The sequence below is a fragment of the Malaclemys terrapin genome, chromosome 2 (genome assembly GCF_027887155.1).
Source record: "Malaclemys terrapin pileata isolate rMalTer1 chromosome 2, rMalTer1.hap1, whole genome shotgun sequence".
NCBI classification, from domain to species: domain Eukaryota; kingdom Metazoa; phylum Chordata; order Testudines; family Emydidae; genus Malaclemys; species Malaclemys terrapin.
This window is the reverse complement of record NC_071506.1, coordinates 198,780,324-198,801,801: the sequence shown is the minus strand read 5'-3', so window position 1 is coordinate 198,801,801 and position 21,478 is coordinate 198,780,324. Positions and strand designations below refer to the sequence as shown.

Genomic DNA, 21,478 nt, shown 5'->3' with positions numbered 1-21,478 from the left:
GATAGTAACACTATGGCTCATGGAGAATATTTTTTCTCTCAGAGGATCATCAGAGCTTCCACACCTTGGTTGCAACATTAAGCCACCAATTCTTGTGTTGTATTAACCTGTGGGTTGGATGGCTCAGTCTTACCTCCTATGGTAACTCATTCCAAAGCTGAGGTCTCTTGACTGACAATGCTTTACCTCCAGTTTTCACAAGCACAATCTTAGGCATTGTTAGCTGCACTGTCCTGGAACAGCAGAGCTGTCTCACAGGACCATGAATTGACAGACAGTCTCTGATGTAGCTGGGACCTGATCCACTAGCAGATTCAGACCAAAGCCTTAAATTGCCACTGCCAGTGACCTGGGAGCCAGTAAAAAAATATAAAGCACTCTTAAGTGTTCTTTGCAACTGAGGAGCGGGGCAATATCTTGCATAAGCTGGAACATCTGTTTCCTTCCATCATCAAACCCAAGTGAATTATAGAAATTCACTCTGGAGATGATAAAGGCAAGGATCACTATGGCCAGATCCTCAATCAAGATGAAAGGGGCTATGCTTCCTTGTAGGCAAAAGAAGGCATTCCTTTGATGACTTTTCATCAAATCTCTCGTTTGCTGTTTGTGGTGCTCTCACTACAGCTTACAGTATAGTGTGTTCTGATCACCTGGACTTTGATGCTGCAATGCATTATGCATGGGCACATCCCATTCCCATGGAGTCACCATCAAGTCAATGGGGCCTATCTGTGCACAATACAGTATATGATCAGGACCATGGACATTAAGTCCACCCTATTCTTGCATATACTTGAAGTTGTGTCTTTTTCTGCAGTTGGTATCAGTGCTAGAGAGCGAGTGTACATGGGATGGGGACAAGATTTTTACCTTCTCCCTTTGGATGGAGCAGGCTTTAGACAACAGTTTTTGTCTTAGCCCAAGGCAACAGACAAAGCTAATATATTACTGGACCACCCTGGCAGTGCTAGATGCAGGTTAAACACCCATCTTGTGGCTGGTCCACACTAACCCCCCAGTTCGAACTAAGATACGTAACTTCAGCTACGTGAATAACGTAGCTGAAGTCAAAGTACCTTAGTTAGAAATACAAGGTACTTACCGCGGGTCCACACGCGGCAGGCAGGCTCCCCCATTGACTGCGCCTACTCCTCTCGCAGAGCAGGAGTACTGGCGTCGACGGCGAGCACTTCCGGGATCAATTTATCGCGTCTAGACAAGATGCGATAAATCAATCCCAGAAGATTGATTGCTTACCGCTGAACCCGGAGGTAAGTATAGACGTACCCTTAGACACATACAAAAATCAGGGATTCCTACATACTGCTCATCCAGCCATTCCACTATGGGCCTGGTCCAATGTCTATCGAAGTCAAAGTGCAAAGAGAAATTCCACTATGTCACCACCTTTTGCTTCAGGTGGTGGCAGAGAAGAGCCCTCTGCCCCTATAGTTCCTTGAGGAGATGCTGTCAGTCAGGAATACCTAAAATAGCTATAGACATTATGAGACACGCTGACCAACCTGTCCATGTTTTCTCCATTTTACAGGTGCTCCCTCACTGTCAATCTGGGTGATAAGCAAAACAATAAAGATCCCATCCCAATCCACTCCCCATGCCCCACTGTCTTTTGATGCTTTCCTTTTTTAAGAAAATACAATGTACAATAGATTAATAGGAGGAAAATAATAAAGCTGACAACTGTGTTTTGCTTGGCCATTTGGTGCAACACAAAGAAAAATACCGAACAGGATACAGAGTGTATGAATTATCAGTTTACAGCTTGAATAACTTCTTTAGCTTTGGATTTCAAAGGTTTCCCTTTTTTGTAGCTGCCGGTTAGTACATTTGGAAGAGAGCCCAGATAACAGAAGACATCAGAAGTGAGGTGATGTGAAGACAGACAGAATAAATGAGCTCAGAAGGCAAAAAAAAATAAACTTGCTGGAAGTCTCACTGTAGTAGAACTTTTTTTTTTTTTTAAAGGAAAAGATGACTAATTTGTCCAAGACTCAAGTGGTGAAAAGGAGCCCTTTAAAAAAAAAAGTGTGTGTGGGGGGGAGGAACAAGTGCCCTTTTACTGAAGGGGGAACAGAGTGAAGTGAATAACAATTACTTATCTGAAACCTTGTTCAGGAATCGTCCAGCCATGATACTTACTGTGTACACACAACACAGGACCAACAACATATATAGCACTTCAAACAAATTACGCTGATATCCTGATATTGCATGCTGGCTTTATGAACATAATCCAGCTCTTAGTTACACCCATGAAGCCAAATCCTCATCTGGTGTAAATTGACATAGTTCGGCAGAGCTAGGCCAGTCGACACCAGCTGAGGTTTTGGCCCATCAAATTAAACGGTGTTGAATGGGTTAAAGTGAAAATAGAATCTGGCCCAAGGTGTGCCAGGGAGCCAAAATTAGGCACAGAAAATCAAAATTAACATGCTAGGATGTTAGGTAAGAGGAAGGGGTCCTGCATTGGGTTGAAGAGCAAGAGAGGTCCCGACCCCAGTCAAGTTTACCACGGATATCACCTAACTAAGCACAAGGTTTGACTGCAATGTAGATGGGGCTATGCCCATATTTGAGTGTTCAAGCACATTTCACATTCGGTTTATGCCTTTATACAATATATTTCTGTATTTTAGGCATGAACCGCCTGATGTAGGAAAATGTTGACCCTGATTACCAAGAAACCCAATATGAAATTCTGAGTTGGGGCTTCCCCACACATCTACTTTCCTCTCTCTCTCTCTCTCTGATGCTAAGTATTCTTTTGATGTTCAGGCCACACTTCTGCATTAAGAGTGTTTATTGGAGGTATGCAAGTGAGGACACCCCCTCAATTATCTTTAATACAGTCAACAGTCCATTCCTGAGCTTTCCTCACATGCACTAAAACAAAAAAATGTTCAGAATAAGAGTATGATCCATCGATCGCACTCTGAACATTAGTTTATGGTTCAGTGGTTCTGTTGACTCCCATACTTTAAACTGATTGAATTTCTTGCTGGCTGGTGTACATGATATTATTCCCAAGGCTAATTCTTCACCACAAGCCCAAAGGAAGCCTTCAGACGCCTAGCAAAAAGTGAACCTACTGACCTTGCGATTTGACAGTTCTTATAGACTTTGGGCTCTTGTTCAGCAGAAGTATAAAGAGGTTCACTTCATACATGTTGCCAGTGATGTTTGCTTATTATTTATAGCCTCCTTAACAATAGTTATTTAAAAAAAAAAAAAAAAATCAGCATTCACCAGAGGTGAAAGTAAGCTGGTCCGGTCCGGCATACCAGTAAGAAAGCCAGTACACAGCCAACCGTACCAGGAGGGCCACTGATGGGGGGAGCAAAAGGGGCAGATGCCCTAGGGCCCGGCGATTTAAAAGGGCCTGGAGCTCCCAGCAGCGGCCAAAGCCCCTGGCCCTTTAAATCGCTGCCAGAGCCCCAGGGCTCCCACACGCCGACGCCACTACCACTACTGCACCAGAGGCCAGAGCCCCGGGACCTTTAAATCACCGCCAGAGCCCCGGGGCTCCTGGCTGCCACTGCTACTCTGGGGCTCCAGTGGCGATTTAAAGGGCACGGGGCTCTGACAGTGATTTAAAGGGCCTGAGGCTCCCAGCCACTGCTACCGCTACCGCGCCAGTGGACAGAGCCCAGGGCCCTTTAAATTGCCTCCAGAGCCCCAGGCAGCACGAGCTAGGCCAGGGTTTCTCAACCAGGTCCGGCCGATCGTGGCTCCCACTGGCCGCGGATCGCTGCTCCGGGCTAATGGGAGCTGCTGGAAGTGGCGGCCAGTAAGTCCCTCGGCCCGCGCCGCTTCCAGCAGCTCCCATTGGCCCGGAGCAACAATCCACGGCCAGTGGGAGCAGCAATCGGCCGGACCTGCGGACGGGGCAGGTAAACAAACTGGCCCGGCCCCCCAGGGGCTTTCCCTACACAAGCGGCGATCCCTGGTTGAGAAACTGTGAGCTAGGCAGTGCTGAAGGGCTGTCTGGGGGAGTCTGGTCCCAGCCCCACCTCTTCCCCCCGAGGTCCTGCCCCTTCTGGGCACCCAGAGCCTCCCCCCATACACCTTGCCCAGGACCCTTGCCACCCTGCGTACCGGTAAGTCCGTTAAGTTACTTTCACCCCTGGCATGCAGCAACAGTGACCACACCACAGTGTCTGATATATTATGTGTGACACCATAGTACGTCATATGCCACAGTGTGATAATTGTTGTTAAATTTAACTTTTTAAAGGCACCTGCTGTAGGAATCAACCTACAACAGAGCAAATGTATAGAAGACAAATAAATAAAAAGGGCCAGTATCAGTGGGTGTGTCAGTGACTTTTCTAAGACACAGTGCCTCTGGATAAATTCTGCCCAGAGTAAGCATAGATAGATTATCACAAAAAGTAATTTGTAGAAAGAGAATAGAGTCTCTTTTTTCACTTCTAATGATTACAAAGGAATCTCACATCCTAATGTAAATTTGAAATATACCCCAGCCACCTAACATTTTTAATAGATAAAAGTTATGAATGGAAAGCTATCTGGAGAAGAAGACTATGCTCAGGTATTTGAATAGAAATGAGAGCAAGTATACTAACTCCAATAGTTAGAGGTGCCCAAAGTCTATTTCATTTTGCACACTCCATTGTCCTTATTTATATTGTTGTAACTTCAATATGTACAATGCAAACAGATTCAATCCTAAAGGCATTTTCAGTTTGGATTTCCTACATAGTGATCGTAAATCTGGAACAGGAAACTTCAAATCGTTAAAGTCACATATTTATAAAATCATATTCAATTAGGTTAGAAAAGTGCAATTTCTGTCATCATGTCATAAAAAGATGTGTTTTTCTCTCAGATCTACTATAAAGAAAAGCCCTCTATATTGTTACAGATAGGGGCTGTTTTCAATCAGTAACAAGGAGCAATCCAATTACAAGATGGTTTAGTGCAGTAACTGACTCCAGACTAATTTAATTTCTTTAGGTCTCTAAAGATCAATTGATCTGATTTGTTTCCCTCCCCACAGGCTGTTTAGGAAAAAGCAGACTTAAATACCTGGAAATGAAATCCAAAGCTTTGTCCACTTTCACACTACTTAGGTCATCCTGAAAACTTGCAGCTGATGATGAATGAGTGCTCTCTTGGCCCTTACATCATGGGATGCTTCACAGATTGGAGATCATTAAGATCAAACTGTGCAACATTTCAAATTATTCATGCATGCACATCTGCTTTGGGAAGCCCATGCATTGAATAGAAAATCTACTTGCAACATCTAGTCAAATTTTCAACTAGAAAGAGATGTGTGAATGTGTATTTGCCTTGCATATTCTTCTTCAGGACATAGATATAGAATAACAATATTGTTTATTTCAAGTGGTGGTCGTGTTGAAGCTATTTATTATTATAGCCAGACAAAACTCAAATTGCATCATTCAATCTATTACCTAAAATATTGTAATGCATGACTTTTAATGGGTGTCAAATATGAAAAATTTTATACTGCCTTAATATCCATTGCGTGGGATCACTAGATCTTATTTTTCCTATTTCTTTTTCTTTGTCTGTCTTATTTAGCTGTCACCTTAGGTCTGGGGTAGACAATAGGCAGGCCAAATCTGGACCGCCAGGCACTTTTGAACAGACCCCAAAATCTTTTTATTTACTTAGTATTTTTTTATTATTATTTTCCCTGGAGTCTGGACATTGACTATACCTTGACCAAGAAAGTTGGAGCTTGACAAAAAATAGACTACCCATGTCTTGGGTGGTGCTATCATTGGCTATTATAAAAACATACTATACTATGATTGCAGATGTGCAGCTTATAGAAGTAACACTTATAGACATTACATTTCCTATTTTAACATGCTTGTGTATTTTAATGTCTATGAACAGAAAAAACCTTTTACAGTTCTGATCCATTAGAATAAGGATAGGGAATAAATAAAAATCCTCAACCAGCCTCTTATCAACACTTTTGTGTGTCACACTTTTACTGCCTTGCTACTTGAAGTGTTGTGCCACAGTGTAATTTTTAAAATGCAGTAGGCCACTAATAAGAGGGAATCTTTCCTATTTAATTGAAAATAGATGTGAGCCAGCCATAGACTAAAGGAAAATCAGGAATCTGCTGTGGCTTCATGGTTTTCACATTCCATTTCTTGTATTCAAGGTATTACACTTGGATACCTTCTCTTTGATGGCAGCATTCATGCCTGACCAGGATAGGCTGTCTCAGGCTCTGTTCTCACACTTCTCAATAATCAAAATGGCACTGTGGATTATGCTTCACTTCTCTGACTTCATGCCATGTGCTGTTATTTTAGGATGTCCTTTGTAAAAACTCCTTTCACCAGCAGTTTCATCTCTATAGTCCCAATCACTTTATATGCTTGGAGGTGCCTAAGCATTTTCTATTGGCAGCCTATTCAGAATTACTCTCTCATGCTCTTGTTGGGTCCTTTTGTGTTCCCTATTTGAGTTGATTGCATTTAGTGTTGGAAAGGGATCATGTGGTAGTCCTCTTCTCTTCCTACTTTCACTTTTCAAACAAATCCGGTCACTGCAATTTGTTTACCCTAGTGTGCTGTTTTTATGACATGGTATGCTTTTTTAATTAGATGCACTTCAGTTTTTTCATTGCTCATTAAGACTTTCATTTGGGAAGCAGTTTTCACTAGCCCTGCAAATATTTCCTGTTATGCAAACACCATTTATCACAGTAACTGTTCTTTGCTTTAATTATCCATTATACCACTCGTAATTCAGCCTCTAATTCATCCGTCTAACTGTTTAAAGTCACATGACTTACGTTACATACCTATGTAATAAAACTAATAGTCAATGGTCTTGCCTGACAGCCAGTTTCTTACACAAAAAATGTGCCTTTCCCCAAGTAATATTCTTGTTGGGATCGAAGCACTCCTGACATTTTGTAATGATTTCATATAGCAGTTTGCAATCCCCTTCATGGTCACACAGGGATGAACTATAGATCAATGTTTCTCCACCTTTTTGATACCAGGGACCAGCTTACTGCCTTCCTAAACTGTGTCAGGGAGATCTTAGGGACCGACGCCGGTCATTGAGAAACACTGCTGTAGATCATCAGTGCTTCTGGGACAGCCACACATAGGAGTGTAGACACTAGAGGATTTTATTCTCTCAGTCTTTTTCCAGTAACACTTGCTTCTAGGAAATTTTGAAAGTGCTGTAACCACCTCCTTCCATTCTTGGTAAGATCCTCTTCCAGACTGAAGGAGTCTGGTGGCTTAATTTGATCCATTTCTGCCAAAATTTTAGTTTACATATGGCTCTATCTAACAAAGGCATGACCTAAAGGAGCACTGATAAGAAACTGATCTTTATTTCCTAGTCCTTCGCACCCAACATGGGTCTGGGTTAATGCCCTCGTCACATGACAGGGCTAAGTATCCACTGACTACAGAGGCAACTCATAGACACAAACGTTATAGCAGTCTCCAGACACATTCTCCCCTTGAATGAAGCTTGCAGTACAATCTCAATTAAACAGAAGTGGTATCTCTGCCATCAAAGGGAGGGGTTATGGATTTGTATTGACAGCAGCACTTGCTGACTTCTGTATCTGGGACTTCTAAAACAGGCCACATGAAAGGTACACAAAGTGCTAGGAGCCAAAGGGGCAGAAATGTTAATGCAGTTTTAACAGTATATTTTGGGAAGCACTCATTTTCTTTTTCCTTATGGGGAACAATGGATAATACAAGGGCTTTTTTTTTTTTTTTTTTAACAGTACCATAGATCACATTTCCCGGAGGCCCAGCTCATCACCTTCAATAGGACTGAATGGCATGATAAGAAGGACACTTTGCATTCTGCAGCTTAAGAAAAATGGAAGCCATAAAAGTGACCCCTTCAAGAAGCAGCATCAGAGAGAGGAATAGATCAGGCTCAACTGGAGCAGCTGTCAAGGCTCAAAACAGCTCTGTCTTCATAAGGTTTATAAGTATTTTTAAAGGAGGTGGAGGAGACTTACTATATGCAACAAGATAACATTAAAATGCACAGCTTCTCAGGAGTTGAAAGGATGCTTTTTCCTACAAACTCTCTCTTCCCTTTATCTTATCTGCATGGAAAGTAAACAGAAAGTCCCCATTACCTCTCGATATCAGTGAGTCTGGAAGAGTCCCGAAATCCTTTAGCAAAAGGGTTGCTGTCAATTTTCAGCTTGGTTATCTGGAAACACAGAAAAGAGCAACACAACATGACTGTGACACGAAGGTATTGCAGTGTACAAAGTGTTAACCAATCCATCCTCGTGACCTCACAGCTATGTGTATCCACATTCCCATTTCTTTTATGACTACTCTCTGGGCTGGATCGAGCAAATATGGGGGCTTCTGTGAAGCCACTGAATTGGCACCACCAGCATCAAAGCTCAAGATTCAAAGTTTGATTCTCCTCTCATACCAAGATAAAAAAAGGAGTTACTCCACTGAAGTCAATGGAATTACACTGGTGTAAAACTGATGGAAGTGAGAGGATAAATCAGGCTTCCTTCATCTGTCCCAAAGTCCTGTGTCATGATTGCTGACAAGGCAGGGCCAGGTCATGGGTCCAAAAGGGTTGTGTGTGTTAATAGAGGGAGTTAGGGGAATAGTAGATTTAAACAGGAGCTGGGGGATCCTGTGACGTGTCCCATATGTGGCTATGGTAAAGAGGGAAATATTTTGATTCTAAAGCTATTGTCTCCAAAACAATCTCCATCAGGACAAAGTAGGTCATCCATGAGCAGTAAACACCATATTGGCATTGGAACCTACTTTGGTGGGGAGGGGCCCACAACCTTTTAAAGCATTGTCTCAAGCAGCCCCGACCATTTTGACTTTAATACAACTGGTCCAAGCCAACCCTAATAAACCACACACAGAGACACTGGCACTGTTTTGTACAGAGAAGGGGGAAAACATCACAGTTAAAATCAGATTTGGAAAGGTTGAGTTAAAAGAGTGACCCTACTAAAACAATTACTGTCTTAAGAGATCAGACGTCTTACAACCAAAAACTTTCTCCCCTTCTTCAAATTCAGCTACTGGCTTAAACAGTGACAGCCTCTCATTTTCAAAAGGAATGTGCAAGAAAGCTTCCTTTGAGAACCCCAACCTTCCTGGCTTAATCCTCAGAGCTGCTGAATGTCTTCCACACCTGTATATAGTATCGGACCCTGTATATATATATAAAGAACATAAACACCCCTATGGGCCTTATAGGCATTATTAGAGAAGACCGAGAAACCAGAAAATGCAAAGAACAGAACATAATAGGCAGGGGCTTTGTTCCAGAAGCAACGGTGGGGGAAAAAGGTAGAATTTGTGTTTGTTGCCATTTAATGTGATTAAAACTTGTCTAGGAACTCTTTAAATATGTATTGCTCTTATAGCAAAATGATGTTATGCAGGCAGATGCAGATGCCATTTTCTGCCAACAATGCTACCTGAAAATCCATGTATATTTATATAGTCATGTAAAATATGGGTGTCAGAGTGTCATAAGGGGTAGGAACAGAATAAGAAGAGATGCTCTTTTGGCCAAGGTATCCCCAGCTCTTCAAGACTTTAAAGGAAAAACTGCAGTCAGCCTGAGAAACCAATAAAGTTGCTTTGGCTTACACCAGGGATGGATTTGCCTTCAAGTATAACTATTTGAGTTATACTGTCCAGTAAATTTTGTCCCCCGCTGTCGTACTGCCTGCCGAGTCATTGTAAAGAATTCTTTGTGTATCCATCTACCCAAAATTGGCATCAACGGTTTCAATTGGTTTTGTGATAAAACTGATCAAATCTGTATTTTTGCTTTCAATAGGCAGATTCAGTGCTTAAAATTTGGAAGGATGCAACAAAATTCAGATTTGCCAAATATGCTTTGCCCTGGTGGAATTAAAAGCTACTGGAAGTAAGGATTTGAAGCCTGATCCTGGGAAATGGTGAGCATCTCTCACAAAGCTGTGAGTGCCATCAGCTCGAGTTGAAGCCAATGAGAGTTCAGGGCGCACAGAATTTCCTATGTAAACAGAGATTAGCACCACTGAAGAATCAACACCAATTTCATCCTGGCCTCCATCATAAAAGGCCTGTGGTATATTGGTCACCGCTTTGCTTATAAAAATGGGCCTTGAAAGTTCAGAAATTAAAACAAGCAATTCCAACTCCCTGAATGGTCACATGCTTTCACAGAGCAAGAATATTTTAGTGCTGGGTGACTCATCTGAAACCAGAGAAGATTACAGTCAAATCTGACTCTCCATTCTGAGAGACCGCTCTTCTGGGCAGGAAGTCAGAAGAGTGGGAGGGAAGGCTTATGAAAACTAGGGGAAGCAAAGGAGGATTGATTTTTTTTTTTTTCAGGTTGCCATCTACATTATAAAAATTCAAGGTGTGGTCTAGTGGTCTGACTACAACAAGTCTGGGAACTAGGAACTACAAATATATAGGCAGCCTAGTCTAGTAGATAGTGCAGCAGACTGCAGCCAGGAGACCTGGGGTGAAATCCTGGCTCCATTGATGGCAATGGCAAAACTCCCATTGACGTCAGTGTAGTCTGGATTTCACCTTCTGTCACTGACCTGCTGTGTGACCTTAAGCAAGTCACTTCACCTCTGTGCCGTTGTTTCCTCTCTTACTCCTTGTCTTGTCTATTTAGAGTTCAAGCTTTTGGGGGCAGGGACTGACTATGCGTGTTTATGAGGACAAAGAGTTACAATGTGTTAGTATGGGTTATTCTAGCACAATGGGGCCCCAATCTCAGTTGGGGCCATTAGGCATTCCCATAATGCAAATAAATGATAACTAGCGTTGATTAGTAATGTTCCGATTAAACTTTTTTTTTTCCTTTGGAAAATGCTGATTTTTCAAAACCAGAACAGTGCATAGAAAAGGGTTGATCTCAACAAATCTCTCAATTCAAAACAGGTTTGCAATAAAGTTCAAATTTGTCAAAATTCCCCATTTTGACTTTTTGGAGGTTATATTTTTTTTAAAAGGTCAAAATCAAAACAAAATTTTTTAATTAACCCAAACCAGGCTCATGAAAAATTTTTAGATTTAGATTTTTTCATCCCGATTTGCGACAGGACCCTTCCCCAAACACTACTTCTGACACGGACACATGGTGTAGGTGTGGGCAAATCAAGTCAACCAGAGGAACATCTTCCTCAGGATCACGGTGGATTCTCCATCACTGACAATTTGTAAATCAAGATTGGATGTTCTTCTAAAAGATCTGCTCAAGGAAGTATATGGGGGAAGTTCTATGGCCTGTGTTCTACAGAAGGGCAGATTGATAATCACAGTGGTCCCTTCTGGCTTTGGAATCTATGAATCCAGAAATCTTGAGGAAAACCTACTTAAACCTATTTTTGTGGCAATCAAATTGTCATTTCTCTAGTACTAATGACTTGGTATGACATCCCCCGAGTGAAACTTGTCCTATCTACCCATTCCACATGAGACTCACAACCATTTCTGGTAAAAATAACATTTATCCTCAGAGACTGTCTCACAAACAATCAGAAGAACATCTGCTAGAAAGCATTTAAAAATGAAATTTGACCTACAATTCAACTCTGTAGTAGTGGTTTGACTGTTAAACAAATGTATGCCCTTTAAATCTTAAAATATGAGATAGTTTGTTGAAAGTGTAATGTATTTAGCTTTTATCTAATAACCTGCAGAAATGTAATCAACCCCCCCTAAAACAGCAAGGAAAGAAATGGCAGAAATGAAAAAATGTTCCATTTTCATTAGTCATAAATAGAATGACAGCATCAATCTCTAGGGGTTCCAGAGATGTTCCATTGAGAAATTTTGCAGTATTCATTGTATGTACTTAGGGAAGTTCTGTTTAGAAATGGCCATAATCTAAATGTCAATGATAAGCACCAATCCATTGTACAGAAGTAAATTCCAGTTTTCAATTGGATTTTTAAAATTTGGCTGATTTCTACAGAAAGTCAACTGAACGCCCTTTTCTAAACAAATTTCTTACTGGTGTATTATCAATATTCTGCATGACTAATTTTCTTTTGCATTCAGTTATAAACCTGAGTTCATTGGATCATTGGAAGTTGGAACAGCCCCAAGGCGAACTGAAATGGTTAATTTGAAAAGTGCAAAAGAATAATGGGCCACAGCTTTATACCCATAGAAATAAAGATAACTAAAAGGTTTGTTTCTATAACCTTTACTCATGAATAATCCTTATTGTTCTATGAGTAGCTGTTGTTCTATGAATCCATTGATGTTATTAGCAGGGGTGCTGGAACAGTTTGTACAGTGGAGGTGCTGAGAGCCATTGAACCAAACTGTAAACCCTGGATATAATGGAAACCACTTCAAGCCAGGGGGTGCGGCAGCACCTCCCACACCCCGAGTTCCAGTACCTATGGTTATTAGAACTACACATGTGTATATACAGCTTACTCTTGAATGGAAAGCGAGCAGGATCAGGCCCAAAGAGAGGAAAAAAGTCCTTGAGAGCTCTCTTACATCAGAGAGTCGTCTATGCTAAATTAAAAGGAGGAATTTATTAGCACAGAGAACTTTAGACAAGTTAATGAGAGTTCTAAAAATGATCTAGCATCACACTCACCAACTGATTCTGGTAGGCAGTGACTGCTGTAAAAACTGTCTCTGGAAAGATAAACGTCCTGAACTCTTCAGATTTCAGGTTTAGCAAGGAGGCAGTGTGGTCTTTCTTCTTAATGATGTGCACCCTGGGCTGGTACTTGTGCATGGAGTTCAAAATGATCTGAAGCAAAGAGTTACAAAAGGTTGTCCTGAGTTTAAGATTAAGACAAATTGAACAGAACATGACTGTAAAAAGCCAGTGCACATTAAAGTTTCAGGGCTACACCATGGCAGCGGAAATGTAGATATGTAGGGGCTGATTGTCAGAGGTGCTGAGCACCCCCGCTTCTTTTGACTTCAGTGGGTGCTCACTTCTGATAACCAGGCCATTAGAGCGTAAATTTCAAAAAATGGCCTCCTTTTATGCGTGCGCAAAACTCCTGAGCACACTCTCTCCAAGAATTAACTCTCATTCATTCAGGAGCTAGGTTTGACACGTGCACATTCTATCACTTATGTGCAAGAGTGTTTGAAGTTATTAACTGCCTATGCAGGTTTGAGTGCTTCAAAAGTGTGTGCACAGGAGTGGGCAACTGCAAAGTTGTGCGAATACAAAATGATGCCAGCCTGTGGCCCCTTTGGAAAAATAAATCAGGTCCTTATGGTGCAAACCTGGCTTTTAAAGCAGCTTATCCTATATACTCAAATCTGACTGCTAAACTAACAGAAATGAAAAAGCAGAGGAGAACCAGGAGTAATGCATCGAAAGCAATATTTGTTGCAAATTTTGCCATTTTTCTTCATTAATATTTGCTTGTGGGAAAAAAAGCCATTCTTGTCTAATCCTCCAACTAACTGACTTCAGTGCCCACTGAAACCATAGGAAAGACACCCATTCACTTCAGTTGGCATCGGACTAAGTTCTATTTGCCCAGCTCTAATCACAATACTAGAATATAAAAATGAAATGTAGAGTTAGATTTGCACCATTTTTTGTTTAAATAAAAATCACAGTTTTGAGACTAAACTGGCAGTGGGATTGGGTAGTTCCGTTTCACAGGGCTGCAAGGAGGTCACAGGATATTCTGTACATCATCTGGAGTAGCTAATTTACATTCAAAGACAAGTATTAAACTGAAAGTCAACAGGAGAAATGCAGTCTTTCTTGATAACTCAAGAAACAATGCAGGTTGCATATTGCATTACAGCTGTGCTCTTGCATCAGCTTTGTTACATTAGTAGATTCCTATTGTACCTTTTTCTTCTCCCATTGGGCCAAGTACTGCTCTGACTTGTACTCTGATTTCAGTGGGGTTGCACATGTACAATGGAGAGCAGAATTTAGTGCATTACAATCATCATGAGAGTGAGACATCGTTTTAGTGCTCGGTGTAGTATGCAAACGTTTACCATTTCAGTATTCTTCCTGATTGGCTTGCACTCTATTTCTGCATTGATTTCAAGCTCCTTGCTCTCACCTTCAAGACACTGCACAATACATCACCTCATCTACTTCTCTGCCCTTCTCCCACTTCCCTTTCCATCCCCTATGCTGCTCCAAAGTTTCTCACCTCACTGCTCTTTTGTCTTCTTTGTCCACTCCCAACTGCGTGTCACTCTTAGCCCTCCAGTTAGTGCACTTCAGTGCCCCTCTCTCTTCTTGCATACAAAACTTTCATAATCAACCTGGTTCATGAAGTGTATCAGCCATAAAGAAACACTGTACTCTGCGCCCAGTTCAAAAGTGATATGAATGATAGTGTAAGTCAGTATTTCTCAAATGTATTTGATTGAACCCCCCTCCCCCTTCTTTGGGTCTGTAGTTGTATATGCCCCCCCTCCCCACTGCCGTCACACAAGTGCATATACCTTAGGTGCACATGTATACTACTCTGTGTATGCCAGACAGAGACAAGTCAACGCATGTATGTACTAGTTGAACAGTGAATGTGGCAAGGCTCGTAGATATTAGATTTGGGTGAATACTGCAAATAAGTGTCCACTACTATTTATTCACAATTATAGGTTGAGATTTTCAAAATAGCTTCAGTGAGTTAGGCACCCATTGTCCACTGAAGAGAGTTAGCGTCTAACTCCCATAGGTTACTTTAATCATTACAGCTGGGATTTTCACTGTTAAGCCACGTTGACACCCTGTGTGTGCATTTTCTGTGAACACGCATGCAATCAAGTTTCTCTAGCACAAATACCATGCAAGAGTTATACTCAGAGCTGGTCTAATCAGGGAACAGAAACAATACCATGTGAAATATGTAACCAATCACAGTGAAGCATAAGTACCAAGCCATAAAGTACACAACATTTTACTAACTTTTTTAAATAACTTTGAGAAAAATTGTTCACTAACGTTCCAAAAATAGAAAGAAAGGCAAGAGAGTGTTCAACATATTATTTCTGTAAATTATTCACTTAGCTCTAAGACATAATCCAGAGACATACATACAAATGCAGTGTTTCACTGTGTTTCCTTGCAACAAACTTTATGTCATGCATGCAATGATAAGACTACTGCCCAGTGCATAGACTGAATATAAATAATGCCATCACTGTTGTGTTATGCATGTTAAGAATACAAATCCAGAAGTCTCAGAATAAGAGAAGAAAAACAAATGCTAAGCTTAAAATAAAAAAAGTCCATTTCTTCACTTCAGGTGGATTCTGTTTCAGAAAAAGAACCCTTCTAGAAATAGAACACCCCACCACTCTCCATCCTTTAATAACAAAAAGTGTCTTTCGGAGGATGGAGAGAACAAGTAACCATAACAAACGGGAGTTAGGGTAATTCCAACTTTTGTATCTAAAAACCTAAAATATTAAGGCATTTTAAGACCATTAAGACTCACTCATGAGCCAACATGGCTTGTCAAATGCAATGAACATTTTAATAGGCCAAATAAGAGAACCAGTCAGAGAAAAGGAGCTTTTTAAATTCAAAGGTACCATTTCAGAAGGCCTAAAAATCAAACCTGCTCAACTCCAAAATATCATTGCCATAATTTAAAGAACCATCTGTTTCAAAGGCTTCATAGAATGAATTTGTTTCATAGGTCTATACCAGGGATGGGCAAACTACGGCCCGCGGGACCGTCCTGCCCGGCCCCCAAGCTCCTGGGCTGGGAGGCTAGCCCCCAGCCCCTCCCCTGCTGCCTCTCCTCCCGCACAGCCTCAGCTCGCTCCTCCACCAGTGCAATGCTCTGGGCGGCGGGGCTGTGAGCTCGTGGGGCAGCGCAGCTGCAGAGCCCAGCCTGACCCGGTCTCTGTGCTGCGCGGTGGTGGCAGTGGCAGCAGCGTGGCCTGGCTCCAGCCGGGAGGCATGGCTGTAGCACCGCCAGCCACCAGTGCTCCAGGCAGCACGGTAAGGGGGCAGGGAGCAGGGGGGGGTTGGATAGAGGGCAGGGGAGTTCGGGGTGGTGGTCGGAGGGCAGGGAGGAAACAGGGGGTGGAATGGGGGCAGGGGTCCCGGGGGCAGTCAGGAAGGAGTGGGGGGGTTGGATGGGGCAGCAGGGGGCAGTCAGGGGACAGGGAGAAGGGGAGGTTGGGTGGGGCAGGGGTCCCAGAGGGGCCGTCAGGAATGAGAGGAGGGGTTGGATGGGACGGCAGAGATTCGGGGGCAGTCAGCGGACAGGGACTGGGGGGGGGTGGATTGGGCAGGGGTCGGGGGGGGGGCAAGATAGGAGGTGGGGGCCAGGCCATGACCCCCTCCCCTGACCGGCCCTCCATACAATTTACGAAACCTGATGCAGCCCTGAGGCCAAAAAGTTTGCTGCCCGCCCCTGGTCTATACAGTATCTGGTGATGGTATTTACATATTGACAATTACTCTAATATGAAAGGACACAAAAATTAAATGGAGAGTGTTCTAAAATAAATACATAGACCAATATGTTCTTCCCACAACATTTGGAGCTGGTACTACATTCCTTGTTTGGCATTGGATGTAAACAGGAGTACTGCATGCAACAGGGATGTATTGTCAGGTCCTTTGTCTTTGGTCAGATCTTCCTTTATGAGAATGCCATCATCTTATGGTATATTGGTGCCTAGCAAATTTAGGATGAGCAAGAAAAGAGGAAAGTTCTCTGCCTTGTTTCTCTGGTTACCCACCTGTGCAGGGGGTAGTCATGATCCCAGTGGTTGTATTCCTTGATGCAAGATTTGAGGGAGTCATAGTACTGGCCATGTTACTACACACTGCAAAAAGGGTATGCATGGGTGAGGGTGTGGACAGGACCATCCTGTTACATGCTCTAGTTAATCAAATGAAGGGGAGAGCACAGACTGTACCTCCAAAAAGGAGGCAGAGGTGCTGTCTCCAGCACCACCAGAGGCATTCTCGTTGCCTCACTCTCGTCAGGTAGAGTGGCTGCAGCCACTTCCACTAAGGCTGTGTCTACACTACAGACCTTACAGCAGCACAGCTGTACTGCTGTAAAGTCTCCCGTGTAGCTGCTCTATGCCAATGGTAGAGAGCTCTCCTGGTGGCATAATTAAACCACCCTCAACAAGCAGCAGTAGTGAAACTTATGTCAGTCAGTTGTGTGGGGTTTTTCCTCACACACCTGACCGACAAAAGTTATAACAACAAAAGTGCTAGTGGAGACAAAGCCAAATTGAGGGCACATCCACGCCCCTCCCAAATATGTTGCTGTTCCTTTGAAAGTCACAATCTGGCCCTTAATAATTTCACAAGGTGATGACATTAACAGCTCTCATAGCTATTCTATCGGACTATTTGCTACATTAGTGTGTACTCTTTGTGCAGGATTGTCTCCTTGTCTGGTATTCACAGAAGTGGGTTTCACTATAATGTGATCATTTGCAGCATTAGCTCAGGAAAGTGATTTTTTTTTAAATGAACTGCCTTGCATTTACAAAAAATATATTTGTTACCCGCACGTAGATTGTCAGATATATATAGGTCTTAGATCATTTAAGAAAATAAATGCCTCACTCTTACGGTGAATTCCACACAAGGGCATCCCTTTACCCTCCTGGACCCTCACTGATGTCAGCGCTCTATGCATGCACAACATTCAGCCACACAGATCTCATTGCAGGATCAAGACCTTAGGGCATTGAAGTCAATGGCAAAACAAAAACAAAAAATCGGCTTTGCTTCTAGAGATCTCTTATGGAACATGAGCAAAAAAACAAAAACATGTTAGCCAGAAAAAGGGAGGGGGCGGTTTAAAGAAAAATATACCTACAGCTCTTTAGAAAAGAATTGTGTGTTGGCATCCATTCTTTTCTTTCTTTTTTTTTTTTTTTTTTTTTTTTTTTGCTTTCAGGAGGTATAGCCCATGAAAATGCTTTGGCTCAACCCTGCTGTCCTTAAAACTCTCATTCATATTGAAAATATTCCTACTGGACAATTCAGACAACGACCCGCTTTATCAAACACTCTACAAAAGCAGTAAATAACCCACTGTAGGAGGAGGGGGTCTCCAATGTCTGGTATCCCCATGCCTCAGTTTCCTTAGTCCGTATCTCACATGTCCCCTCCCTCCATGTTTTAATGTTCAAAACCAGCTCTCCCTTCCTGGGGTCTCACTTATTAACACTAATTTACATAGTCTAATTCTTGTACAGGAAACCCTCCCATCCTGAGCCTACTCTTCAGGCTTGGGTTCCCTCAGGACTTCTTCCCACCAAGTTAGACAACTCACAAGGTCTTAAGCTTTCCCATGAAAAGGCTCCCAAGTAGAGAGTCACTGCTGATCCTCCCCCAACCAGGTCAGGCTCCCAACCACCTGCTCTCAGCCACATGCTTTCACTTTTCCAAGCCTCTTAACTTAGGAAGAAAACCTGGCACGGGTCAGAGTTGGGACTTAATCCCCTTAAAGTCCCAAATTCATCCTGTGACGCTCTGTGTTTAATTTATGTAAAGGTTGAGTGTTTCTATATCCAACACAATAGACTTTGGAGCAATTTTGTCTTTTTAAGGTCACATCCTTTGTTTCAGTGTTGGATTAACCCTTCCTGGTGTGTCAGGACTACAGTACTGACACCAAGACCCATCCACTTTGGGTCAGCAAGTAAAAGACATGCCCCTGTTGAACCCCTCCCATGTAGATTGCTTAGGGCACTGACACCAAATTCAGCAGAGCGGGATTTGCAAGTATACATGACAAGGCACTGGGTAGTGTCTAAGAGATCAGAGCACTATCCAGTGGGCCAAGTCAAAGCAAAAGACAGATGGAAGCATATTAGGCAAAACCATGTGTGTCTCTTTTCTCTTCTCTTTGACACTGGACATTTGCCCCTCATTTAAGTCTGGATTCTGCCCCTTTGATAGCAGTGAAAGCGGGATCAGAACACTATGATTATCTGGGCATTACCCCATCCATCATGTTGATAAATTAATATACAAATGATAAATCATGGAAGCTAAAGATAGTTCTTTTTTTTACAAGCTGTCTATGGCCTTAGACTGCAATGGGTAATGCCACACATTTCCCACACAAGGTAAATGTGACACTGATGAAAGGTGTTGAATTCACAAGCCAGGGAGTCTGAAGTCATCTGATTATCTACAGAAGAGGGCAAACCAATGAGTACAAACTTTCCCACAAGCCTCTGCCATTGCACTGCCACTGACATGAAGGGACCACCTGTAAAGGTGGAAGGGTGGGTCAGTCTCAAAGCCCATTTGCACTTTTGCCATTGGGATCAGAGTGCCAATGAATGTCATACCATAACAGACTCATGGCTAATTTGTGTTGTCTTTTTACTCCTTACCACAGAGTAGGCTACTCACATGCCCATGTTGATCCAGTTCATTGTTCGTCAGTTTCACTTTTTCAAAGGACACCATCTGCTTTAATAATTGTTCCCCTGTAAATGGAGAATCAGGGTGCACATACAACCTAAACAAACAAACACAGAAGTCTTACAATCAGATTTGTGTAAATGGTACTGACTTTATAAACATGTATCCACACAAAATTAAAATAAGTCTTATGCCTTCACAATATCCAATGGCCTCACCAAGAGGTATTTTCTCAAATCTTAGGACCACACCGATCTACCAGTAAAGCAAGAGTTAGAGGATTCCCTTAAGCTGCATCCATGAAATACCATAATTACTAATGAAAAATTATAGAAGACATAACTGAGTTCTTCACCCACTGGAATATAATGAAGAATCCATCTTTTTTAAGACTTTATCATTTGCTAAGCATATTATTCTTTTAGAAGCATAACTAATTGTATCTAAGCAGCGGATAAAAATAATCTAAAATGGAGACATTATTTCACTGTTACGTCTTTTTTCCAAATGAAAAATTGATCATGTCTTCCAGCAGCTGTGCTAGTAAGCGCTTAAAATAACGATGACTCCAGCTCAAAGAAAAAGACATACTGCAATGACAGAACTAGTCAGGGAACCCAGATAAGTTGTATTTTTTCTTAGTATTAACATTAAGCTTGGTAATTATTTTCACCTGCACTGGATCACATTAGTTGTGATGACATTAATAAGAAGATAATGGCTGCAGTCAGATACAGTGGTTTGACATGGAAAAAGAAATCATTGCCTCTATGTAGTTAACAAGCTGCTACTTGGGAAAGCTGGCAGGATGAAAGGAAGCACAGAGGATGTTTGAGAGGCTTATGTTGTGACCAGAACAGTTACAAGCGCTGGGCTCTTTAAACGCAGCTAGCATATATAACTTGTATATAACTGAAAATGATTTAACGCTATTATTTGTTTGTGACTTTTAATTAAAGGAAGTTGTCCCAGATCCTCAGCTGGTGTAAATTGGAGTGATTCCATTTAAGTCAATGTCGATTAACACCTTCTGAGGATCTGGCCCGTTCTCTTCAGTTGACTTATTTGGCCCAATCTTGGAATGCTCCCATTACATCTGTGGGCCAGGTCTGAGACCCATGATATAAATTACAGCTAATCTTTTTCAATGCACGATTGCTTCTCTAGATACTTCTTTGCCCCAAAAAGAGTGCTGGCTGTACACCATTGAGTGGTAGGTCCCTGGTATCTGAAAGAGGTTGTGGGATGGCAAAAACTGTGCACCATACTCAGTGTTGTTGACTCTCATGGTTTTATTATGAGACTTGTGATAAATGATGTTCATCTTAAAGCCCCAGCTCTTAGAGTCATGTTATGTCATGAGAATCTCAGCTTTCATTTTAAAAAAAGGTCTTTAGTCCTCATAGCTGTAGAGAAGAGATAAAAAAATGTGACTCCTACTGGCTCAAAAGCCAGAAGGTAAATAAAAAAGAACCCAAAATGTGTTGTTTTAATCTCGTGATTTGTAAGCTGGTCTCGTGATTTTTGGGAGCCTGACTCATGATTCTGAATGGTTGGGTTTGGCAATACTGCACACTATTATCACAGAGAATCAGTCTTACCAAGATATGACTAACTAGGACCAAAGAGCCAAACTCTTTCAGCCGTATGTTTGGAGAGTGAGTAGAGACCATTCTGTGTTTATCTGCTAGGCACAGTTACCTTAAACCAAATGCACGCAGTTAACTCTTGCCACAGCTATGGGGGCTATACATTGGTTGAATACTAACAGTCACCCTGATGGGAAAGTCACGGAGTGAAATCATTCCCCACATCCTACTCATGGTTGCTTGCACATATCAATGTGCACTGTTGGCCATGGGGATTTTTCTTCAGAGATTTTGCCTGTGGCACCATAGATCTCAGCCACTGTTTTGTATTTTAACTCACTGGTAATTTTCTCTTTACACATTTGCATGTGCCTTGCATTGTACAGAAATGTATGACCCTACATGTTTGAACTGTACCGATCTATAGACTTCTCCCATAACCAGATCTGGTACACCAGACACAGGATGATTCA

At 42.1% G+C, this 21,478-nt stretch overlaps 1 protein-coding gene across 2 annotated transcripts in view; it reads right to left on the bottom strand.

The window, feature by feature from the left end:
* The window catches only part of TBX20 (T-box transcription factor 20), a 49,389-nt gene that overhangs the window by 15,896 nt on the left and 12,015 nt on the right, over positions 1 to 21,478 (bottom strand). For both annotated transcript variants that reach the window (XM_054020650.1, XM_054020651.1), the window contains exons 5-7: positions 19,405 to 19,513; positions 12,649 to 12,807; positions 8,162 to 8,238 (exon numbers count right to left, since the gene is read on the bottom strand). In XM_054020650.1, the coding sequence (XP_053876625.1) occupies positions 8,162 to 8,238; positions 12,649 to 12,807; positions 19,405 to 19,513 (345 nt within the window). The remainder of the gene's footprint in view (positions 1 to 8,161; positions 8,239 to 12,648; positions 12,808 to 19,404; positions 19,514 to 21,478) is intronic.